This window comes from Triticum urartu, chromosome 5A, assembly GCF_056163025.1.
Source record: "Triticum urartu cultivar PI428250 chromosome 5A, HENAU_Tu73, whole genome shotgun sequence".
Taxonomy (NCBI): domain Eukaryota; kingdom Viridiplantae; phylum Streptophyta; class Magnoliopsida; order Poales; family Poaceae; genus Triticum; species Triticum urartu.
Window position 1 is genome coordinate 550,890,582 of NC_141877.1, and position 10,164 is coordinate 550,900,745.

A 10,164-nucleotide genomic window follows, 5' to 3' on the forward strand; every position below is an offset into this window, starting at 1 on the left:
ATTTGTTTCAAACTATTGAATGTGATGAATTTATAACCTATGATCAACATGCATGGATGTAATGATCCACATTTATAAGGGGTCAACATGCCCGTGGATGTGTAGGAGCCGGATTTGTCAAGTCCAGCTGTAGATGCTCCCAACATTCTTATATTGTTTAGTCATTTTGTGTGCTTGTGACTTTCTTATTTCTTAATTCAAAGTTGGACTCATGTCTTGATCCTTCATTCTAAAATTCTTCGTCCACGAACCAATCTGTGGTTGGATGGTTAGGAGGACAGTGGTATTCTTAGTCCATCAGGATTTAAGTCCTGATGCTTGCATTATTTTTGGATTTATTTTAGAATTTTCAGCGATGTGCTTTCAGTAAAAAGAGACGTTCCCGTCGACGACGAGTCTTTCGGATGTGCTCATAAAGATAGGAAATGCATATTTATGTTCATAAAGCTGAGTGTATGCATGTATATATATATGAACGCTTGCATCGTACACTATATTCCTTTGAAAAAAAAACTCTACGCCTGTCGATCGAGGAGTAAGACAATTTCCACGTAGCACGCACGCTGTACCTAGCTAACATCTGTTCATCCATGAACGCGTCGATGGACTAGTCAGGTAGTCATGCCCTTCGAGAATGTCCGAAGACGTACGTGGCGCCGCAGACGACTCCGCGTGGCATGCAGCCGCACCTTTTACTCTCGCCGGCTTTGTTTATTGGCCGAAGGATAGCCGCTCCACTATACATGCACGCACACGTCCTTCCACCTGCTCGAACACCTACGACCATTATAAACAGACCATCCGGACAGCTTTGCACTTATCTCCATCGCAGTTCGCAACAGTTCAACACACTTACACAACCACACGTATCACCTCTAGATCGATCACATTTCGTAGTCCGTACCACGTCCGACGATATGGAGTACCAGGGGCAGCACGGCCACGCCACCGACAAGGTGGAGGAGTACGGCCAGCCCGTGGCCGGGCACGGCGGCGCCACCGGCGGCCCCACGGGGACGCACGGCGCTGCCGGAGCCGGAGGCGCGCAGCTCCAGGCGACGCGGGACGAGCACAAGACCGACGGCGTTCTGCGCCGCTCCGGCAGCTCCAGCTCCAGCAGCTCGGTAAGCTCCCGGGCAGATCTAGCGCTGCATATACCGTGTATTCCATCATCTTAACTTGTTGTGCTTGTGTACGTACGTAGTCTGAGGACGACGGCGTGGGCGGGAGGAGGAAGAAGGGGATGAAGGAGAAGATCAAGGAGAAGCTCCCCGGCGGAGCCCACAAGGACGCCACCGCCGGGCAGCAGCACACGGCGGTGGCGGGCGAGTACGCGGGCACGCACGGCACCGAGGCCACCGGCGAGAAGAAGGGCGTCATGGACAAGATCAAGGAGAAGCTTCCCGGCGGACAACACTGAGCCAGCTATGCATGCGTGTCTCTATGTTCCGTCAAAGCTCGGCTAGCATTTGCAGCCATGCTTTACTACGGATAATAAATAATAAGTACAATGGACTCCGATGTACGTTGTGTGCACGACCGCGTCCGTGTGACGCATTTGTGTATTCGTATACGGTATGATGTGTGTACATACATCGTAATAGAAAAACGTTTGTGTTGTTGTGTTTTTGTGGTAAGCTATGTACGTATTGGAGTATAAAGTACTTTGACACTGGCACGAACGACTAACTCATCATCAGGCTAGGCAAGATTATACCGACAGTGCGCCAGGCGCAGGCAGCTCGGCGACGACTCGCGCGCAGCTGCATCGAGTGTTGCAGATAAACAAAGGTTCAGTTTCGTCAGTGTTAGGTGTCGGGTTTCAGTTACGACAGTCTCGACGGCACTGTTTTGTTTTCTTCAGTTCCGTCAGGAAAATAGTACTGTAGTGTTTTCTTTTCTTCAGTTTCGTCAGGAAAATACTCCCTCGTTTGAAAATATTTGTCTTCGAAATGGATAAAATGGATGTATCTATAACTAAAACAAGTCTAAATACAACCATTTCTAGAACAAATATTTCCGAACGGAAAAAATAGTATTGTAGTGTTTATTTTCTTCAGTTTCGTCAAGGAAAATAACCGGGCTGCTACAACGCCGGGCGCCTGTGCAGGCGCTAGGATTTATTTCCAGCCCATTTAGCAGTTGCGCTGCTAAATCCTGGTGTCGGAAGTGGCATCGCTGCCAAAGTATGCGTCGAGTGCTTGGGTGTTTTTCTTCCCGCAATAAGCGCACAGGCTGTTCGCTTTAGTCCAGGTTATTAGCGTCTACCGTTGGAAGCTCAGGCGCTTAGGTGTGCTCGTAATTTTCTAACATTTTATTTTTTTCCTTCATTAGCGCCTGCACAGGCGTCTCCCATTGGAGATGCCCTAGTTAGCCAGATTTCCTCGGCGCCTTGACCTGATCGTGGGATGGCACGATGCAACGGTCATGGCGACATGACAGGCGCCGAGCGGGGAGTGCTGGGATGGCAGTAGTAGTACTCACGAACCTGTTTTTTCGTTTTAGGTTAGAGTTTGTAACCACGGAATAAAAGCAGCAGCAGAAGAAAAGCTGCACGTTGTTCGTAGTGCAAAAACTCTCTCCCTCTCTCTCAACTCAGGTGATCGCCGGAGTTCCACGGGGTGGGGTTCCTCCGGCATCGAGGGCTCTTCGTCGTGCTGGAAGAGACGACGGTGTTGTGTGGTGCGAGGAGCTACGGCCGAAACCGGGGCCTGACACCGGGGATTTCAACGTCGCCGTGTCGCGCCACCACGTGGAAGCGGACAAAGTTGGCGGCCAGGGACGTCGCCGAGCAGGTCCGGCGGGAGGCTGGCCCACGAGCGGCAAGGTCGCACGACGGCGCGAGCCTGACCATATTCATAGTCGGAGTCGGACACGTTCGAATCGATAGATCCAAGGAGACGGCCGGAGAGACGCGCTACACACGCAGCCAAAACACAGCCAGTATAGAAAAGCCCTACGATTGGTTTCATCACGTTGCCAAAATAGAAATAGAAACCCTACGATTGGTTTCACGTTGCCAGCCAGACTGCCGCCGTCGCCCATCTATCGACAATGATGGGGCGTCGCCGCCGCAACGTGGAGATCCCCAGCGAGATCCTACACGACATCCTGATGAAGCTGACGACCAGGGACGTGGCCCGGTCCTGCTGCATCTCCAGGCAGTGGCGCGCCGCCGTCGGCGACCCCTCCTTCCGCACCGCCCACGCCAACGCCATGGCCATGGCCGGCCACGCCGCGCCCCCGGCGGAGGTCCTGCTCGTCTCCAAGACGTGCGAGCCCGGCCTGGGCGACGAGGTGAGCGTCTCCAGCATGTCCTCGGGCAAGGACCTGCGCTCCTTCGCCGTCCCCGGCGGCTACGACCTCGCCAACGTCTGCCACGGCCTCCTCTGCTACGTGCACCGCGCCGGCGGCCCCGAGGCGCCGGCGGTGGTGTGCAACCCGGCCACGGGCGAGACGCTGGCGCTGCCCAAGCCGCCCCCGCTCGCCGCCAAGGGCAGGAAGCACCTCTTCGCCCTGGGATTCAGCCCGCCCACCAACGAGTACAAGCTGTTCAGGTTCTCGCCCTTCTCCATGGACGTGTACACCTTAGGCGACACCGCCGGGTGGCGGCAACATTTGCGCAGCTCGTCGTCTTGTCCAACCCAAACCACGGCCTGGGCGCCATTGCTGATCGACGGCAAGCTATACATGCCGACGAATTGCTGGAAGCGGGTGCTGGTGGTCGACGTGGTCACCGAGACGTGCCGCTCGTACGGTCTCCCCGATGTAAAGACTTTTGATGGCGTGCCGCTAGTGGGTGCCTTTGAGCTCGAAGGCCGGCTGTGCCTCGCCATCCACAAAATCATCCATGACCTTCCCCGGGGCCTCAACCATTGGGTCATGATGTCGCCACCGCCGGAGGACGACGGCAACGAAGCGCCGCTCTGGGAACCGCGACATAGGTTTGACATCGACGAATTCTACGCGACCAAGCCTTGGAGCGCCTGGGCCGATGATGGCGGCGAGATGCTATGCTACATGCACGGCAACACCCTGCACAAGTATGACAAGAGAGGACGCCCGCCGATAAGTGAACAGCTCCGGCTCCCAGAGATACCATCAGCATGGAGATCTTCGAAATGCCGCTGGAGCATCCATGGGGGTTACCATCTCACCCTGCTCTCTCCTCTTACCTTTGCCTTGCCGCCTTCCAATGACAACCACCAATTCAAGCACACCCTCTCACGTGTACTGTACGACGCCATCCGTCGGTGAGGAAAGCAGAGGAATATATATGAAACTTAGCTCACAAAAAAAGTTTTACTCGTCATTTTGTGAAGAAAATTCAGTCATAACTTTGCTTCGTATTTGACAAAGTTAGTGTCTGCTTATGGTGATAAACTATATGACTACTACAGCAACAAAAAAAAAACAAGAAGAGGAGAGGATAAATCAAGCATGTCTGCTTATTTTCATTACTCTATGATCTGAACCATATTCGGAATATGATTTATCATACGTGCAGTTTGTGAACGAAAGTGAATTTCGTGATATGTGAAATACAATTTGTGGTATGTGAAACATGCGTGAGGCTAGTGTATGCGTATGATTCAGACATTTCTATGATCCAGTTTATGAAATCTGTGAAAATGTTGAAATTTCAGCCTTTCGAAATTAGAAAAATAGCTGGGAAACTATTAATTACAAATATCAAAATATGTGAAAATGCAGAAGTTTCAGTTTCTAAAATAGTTGGGATATGTATTTTAATTGTGATTTGTGAAATAGGAGTAGTTCCTAGTGTTTAGTTAATGAAATTAAAATTTTGGAAATTTTGCAGGTTTTAAATAGTTGTTATGACTTTTAAATAATATGAAATCTTTCTAGAATAATTGAAATATATAAAAATGGTTGAAAACAAATTATTGAAACAATGAAACGGTTGAAATCAGACTTTTTATTTTTTGGAAATATCCGACGAACGTCAGATATCTGGCATTTATCCAACGAACGCATCGACTATCATTCGATCTTCTGGCACGAATCGCGGAGCAAGGATGGTGCCGCCCATGACCTCCTTAAGGAATGGCATGGCGTTTACCACTTGGCCCGAAATTGTCTTGTGAACAATGCAGTAAAAGTTGCTATATATATGCTTTGAAGGTTGTTTTAAATTCGGCTTGAATTAAAATAACCAAAAATCTCAATTTATTTTTCACTTTTGAAAGAACAAAAACCCGTTTCTTTTTTCTATTAAAACCATGACATCTTTCGTGTCTTCCAAAACACGGCATTTTTACTTCACATGTCAATTTTATTATTAGGAGCATGCCATTTTAATAATTAATAACATGAAGTTTTTATTAATAACTGGATATCACTTTTATTATTAAGAACATGCCATTTTATTAATAAGAGGATGGCCGTTTTATTATTAAGAGCATGGAATTTTAATAATCAATAACATGGCATTTTTATTGTTAAGAGGATGGTGTTCTTATTATTAAGAGCATGCCATTTTTATTATTAAGAGGATGCCATTTTTATTTTTATGGCATGACAATTTTTTCGTTTTTGACCATGGGAATTCCTGTGTTTTTTTATATTTTCGGAAAAAATATAGAATCTAATTTAGGCCTATTGAGATAAAAATATTTTTTATCTAGAGGATGGCAATTTTTAATTTTAGCATGTCAAATTTTATTTTTCCCTAGATCACAGGACCTTCTTTTCTTTTGATCATACTCATTGTGAATTTATAAATTAGATAAATGGTAGTTTTATAAAGTAGCATGACATTTCTCATAATTCAGATCATGGCAATCAGAGTCCTCTTTTTGTTGATGGCATTTTTCCAGAAACAAATGTTAACTGGGGCACACAACAAAATGTTAACTGGACCCCAATTGCCATTTTTCAATATTTTATATCTTCGTATCAAAGGAAAGCAGATTTTCCTTTTTTTTGCCCTCGACCATCGAGATTTTTAACAACTCCGGAAATGACCGCTTTACACCATAGAGTATTGAGATTCCATAGCAAATGGTTTTGAACAGTCACAAGAAATAGCCCAAATTCTCCGGAGCAACTGGGCAAGAGGATGGAGAGAAACCCACTGGAATTATCAGAGAAAACAAAAAAAAAGCACACTTTTTCTTTAGTCATAGCGTTTGTTGAATTACTACTTTTCTTTTGAGGGGTTGTTGAATTACTAGTACTATTTGCTTGTTTTCCATGCTCTTCTGGTGAGAAACATGGTGGGCGGTGGCTACACACCTTTCAAATTAGCCAGCACCACCCATCCTTTCTTCCTCCTCGAGAAATATCAGCGCCCGGGCCCACTGTCATCCGCAGCAGTTCCGTGCGAAGGCTATTTAACTGACGTGTGGAAAAAGCGAGCAAGAAATTTACATTCTTCTCCTCCCCCCTCCTCCGGCGATGACCGCCGGTCTCCTCCTCGGCGACGCCGCCGCGGCCCCGCGCGCCCGCATCGCCGTCTGCCGGCCGCGCCTGCACCTCTGCGGCTGGGCCCCGAGGCCCCACCACGGCTGCCGCCTCTCCCGCGGCCGGGGGCGCGCGCCGGCCAGGTTCGCCGCGTCCGCGTCGGGCGGCGGGCGGGGCGGATGGGACGAGCCCTCGGAGGAGGAGGTACGACGGGAGAGGGAGGCGGAGATGGCGCGGCGGCTGAAGGAGGCGGAGGAGATGGACGAGCTGGAGCGCACCGCCGAGGAGCTGCAGAGCCGGGCCGCCCCCGACGACGAGTCCGAGGAGGAGAAGCGCGAGCGCGTCCGCCGCGAGCTTCAGAAGGTCCCCGACCTCTCTACTCCACGGCCACAGCTTCATACCGCCACCGCCGCGTTGTTGATTGCAGATTGCCTAGTAGCACTGCAGCACATGTGCACAGCCACACTGACACTGACGCCGCAGAACCAAATTAGCATGAAGAGGGGGGGGATTAGAATTGGATAGAACCAAGCTACACACCACTAGCTAGTTTACTGCTTATAATTTGTTATCATCCCATCTGTACCTACATTGTTCTACAATTGGATACTTGCAGAACATGGGGAAGTAGGATGATCATACTGGGTGTGTGTTTGCATTGCAGGTGGCCAAGGAGCAGGCCGAGAGGAGGGCGACGGGGAAACAGATGTTCGATCTGGGGCAAAGGGCGTATGGGAAAGGGATGTATGGCCGCTCCATCGAGTTCTTGGAGGCCGCACTCACCATCATACGTCCCTCCTCGCTCCTCGGCGGTGAGGTAGTATCTATCTATATTGGACATATCATGCTATTGCTATGAGATATTGAGATCCATGCGTATGAGGTTACCTGTAGTCTGCTCACTGGTATGCTAGCTATGCCGGTGTCTTGTGTTGCCTATGTTATACATAGTGAAGTGACATCAGATGTACTAAATGGTCATTTAAGCGAGTTAATGAAGGATGAAACCAACACCACTTATGTGGAACAAGAAGATAGCTAGAGCCAGGGAGAACCGAAATATTTCTTCCAGAGAGCACTCGCGCCAAGGTGCATCGCTCCCTCATTTATTCTTAGAAAATTTCACAACTCACTCATATAGGCATCCCTTACTTATATGAATCCTTCAAAACCATGGACAGAAGTTTGCGCACCTGATTGCTAACTTTTCCAAACTGGTATTTAGAAGAATAAAGTGATGGGAGTGAACATTTAAATCGGTGAGAATGACTAAATTAAGCCTGAGCATAGAAGTTATTTACTTTGTGGTAAACTGGGAACTAGAAAGCTTCACATAATTGGAATTACGTTGGAGTTCCTTCTCGTTTGGTGAGCAGGGATGCCGAAAGCAAATGCTCTTGATGCTCGGTATAGTTTACAGGCAGTTGAATGCACTGCAGGTAAGTATGCAAAATGAATGGACTTAGTGGCGGTTGGCACATTTCATTGCTAGCTTGTTATCACAACCTTAGCTGCATCTCAACCTACGAGAAAGACCGGCATTTTGCATTGAGAATTGAAATTATTCTTCGTGTGCATATATTAAGATCAAGCTAGCATCATCCTGTATGATCAACATATGAGCAGCTTGTGTCACCCGGCCCAGTTCACTGATTTCAATGAACCTTGATCATGGCTGTAAACTATGATGAAAGATCCTGTATAGGTGCCTTCGTGACATCTACTGCCTGCCCTCACTTCCAGATTCAAATTTGGCTTGCAATGGCATACGATGCCAATAGGCGGCACAAGGAATCCATAGCATTGTACAAAGAATTGGAGAATACACATCCAATGATTAGCATCAGGAGACAAGCAGCTGAATTCCGGTACATTGCTGAGGCGCCCAAGTTGAAGATCTCCAACGATGAGGTGGTCACGATACCGCAAATTGGATCTAGCTGGGACTGGTTAGTTATCTTTCTGACACCTTACTATTTGTTCTCTCACCATCTCTGTGCCTGACAGCTACTTTGGTTTCTCTCTGCATGTGAGCGTTGTTTGAGTTAAGTGACACCTTCAAGCAAAACATTAAACAAATAAAATGGACTTTTCTTGGCTGTCAACAATGCGTAAAGGAGAATTTTTTATTTTCAGTCACATATCTGCTTTAGGGGCTAGTATATGAAGTATTAAACGCTGCTGAACTGTACTTATTTTATACTGTAAACTGGTTGTTTGTTGCTATGCTACCACATATGACACTGTGTAACTAAATAGTTTTTTGGTTGCAAGTATAGCATTTTATTAAATTCTTCTTTCCACAACAAAATAATTTTGGCTACTTATCATAAGTAAATGTCTGTTAATTTTGATTGACCTCATTTTCTAGCTAATTATACATCCTGGATTTAGTTTCCTTTTGTACTCTTGGTTTGAACACTTTAACTGGAGTCAGAACTATGACATACAGCACCATGTGAGTAGGCAACATTGTCTGCATTCTGCAAGAGATTTTCCATGTAGTTACAGCTTACATAGAAATATCATACCCTTCCATTTCATGCAATGGAAACTATCTGTCAATTCGTTCTTCTGGATTAAACATTCTAACTTGCCACGTGCTGTTGCATTAATCAGGTACGCTGGGACATGGAGTGACAAGATCCAAGAGCAAGAGGACAAGAAAAGAAAGATGGTGGCCGCCGCGAGCCAACCGGAGCCGTCGACGAACGTCTTCGGCAACCTGTTCCTCCTGCGGCCGCCGAGCGAGTGGAAGAAGAGCGCCTGGGCGATCGTCACCCTGTGGGCCGTGCTGATCGGGACAGCGTTCTATCTGCAGAGATGAACAACTCCTGCAAGTCCTGAAGAGACCATTGACACTCTCATCCTCCATGGTCGCTCGCGCGGATAACAGTGAGATTGCAGCAAGGGATGTCCTGAGCCTGCATCGGCACTGCAGGCGTTGAAGGAGAATTGCATTTGTTATTTTAGGTGTGCTATCCAGGGAAGCTATACATTTCCTTAAAAAGAAAAAAAGAAAGAAAAGAGGAAAGCTATACATATTCCCTTGTGTACTGGCATAGCCCAGAAAATACTATTTTCCCACTGAATGTAAATACCAATTAGAGATGTAATCTAACAAAAAAATGCTTATTGGTCCTATATTGATTCTTTAGAAAACTCGGCTATGAATATAATGTTAAAGAAACGTGTTCTTATGTGCTTGTGGTAAGAGAAAATTGAGCTCAGTGCCACCACACACACACACAAAAACATATACTCCCTCCGTTCCGAATTACTTGTCTTAGATTTGTCTAGATACGGAGGTATCTAGCACTAAAATGAGTGTAGATACATCCGTATCTAGACAAATCCAAGACAAGTAATTCGGAACAGAGGGAGTAGATAACAAAAAATATATATCTGCCTTGTATGCCAGCTCTTGGTCACGATGGTGCCGAGCTACACCTTGTTCCCCACTCTCGATAACAAAGTTATCTCTGGGGTATTTCATGAAGATGTTGGAATTTGTTTTGTTAATAGGCCCTGTTTGGTTCAGCTGTGGATTTCTAAAAGCAGCTGTAAAAAGATCTGTTATGGAAAAACAATTGTGGAAAATCTGATGTGAAAAAGATGTAGGTCATTTGGCAAACCAGCTGATACAGATTTTTCAGATTTTGGCCCGCAGCGGAATCAGATTTTAGAAAGCACGTCCTGGGCTACTTACGCTTTTGGTTCAGATTTTGGCAGCGGATT

At 47.1% G+C, this 10,164-nt stretch overlaps 3 protein-coding genes across 3 annotated transcripts; all 3 read left to right on the top strand.

The window, feature by feature from the left end:
• The first annotated feature begins 748 nt into the window (after positions 1–748).
• Positions 749–1,629, top strand: LOC125507324 (dehydrin DHN1-like). Its single transcript, XM_048671939.2, has 2 exons — positions 749–1,124; positions 1,205–1,629. Exons 1-2 carry the CDS (start codon positions 918–920, stop codon positions 1,418–1,420), a joined length of 423 nt encoding a protein of 140 aa, XP_048527896.2. The 5' UTR covers positions 749–917; the 3' UTR covers positions 1,421–1,629.
• Positions 1,630–3,057: 1,428 nt separating this feature from the next.
• On the top strand, positions 3,058–4,257 carry LOC147972777 (uncharacterized). The gene has a single exon (XM_087524452.1). It carries the CDS (start codon positions 3,058–3,060, stop codon positions 4,255–4,257), a length of 1,200 nt encoding a protein of 399 aa, XP_087380578.1.
• Positions 4,258–6,336: 2,079 nt separating this feature from the next.
• LOC125510476 (Tetratricopeptide repeat (TPR)-like superfamily protein) lies at positions 6,337–9,626 on the top strand. The gene is made up of 4 exons (XM_048675669.2): positions 6,337–6,789; positions 7,091–7,243; positions 8,170–8,375; positions 9,046–9,626. The coding sequence occupies exons 1-4, from the start codon at positions 6,421–6,423 to the stop codon at positions 9,251–9,253; spliced, it is 936 nt and encodes a 311-aa protein (XP_048531626.2). The 5' UTR covers positions 6,337–6,420; the 3' UTR covers positions 9,254–9,626.
• The last annotated feature ends 538 nt before the right edge of the window (positions 9,627–10,164 follow it).

Coding starts and splice junctions, on each gene's coding strand:
- LOC125510476 (XM_048675669.2), top strand. CDS start 6,421: ATGACCGCCGGTCTCCTCCTCGGCGACGCCGCCGCGGCCCCGCGCGCC. Junction 7,244..8,169: donor CCTCGCTCCTCGGCGGTGAG/GTAGTATCTATC, acceptor CCTCACTTCCAG/ATTCAAATTTGGCTTGCAAT. Junction 8,376..9,045: donor ATTGGATCTAGCTGGGACTG/GTTAGTTATCTT, acceptor TGCATTAATCAG/GTACGCTGGGACATGGAGTG.
- LOC147972777 (XM_087524452.1), top strand. CDS start 3,058: ATGGGGCGTCGCCGCCGCAACGTGGAGATCCCCAGCGAGATCCTACAC.
- LOC125507324 (XM_048671939.2), top strand. CDS start 918: ATGGAGTACCAGGGGCAGCACGGCCACGCCACCGACAAGGTGGAGGAG. Junction 1,125..1,204: donor GCTCCAGCTCCAGCAGCTCG/GTAAGCTCCCGG, acceptor GTACGTACGTAG/TCTGAGGACGACGGCGTGGG.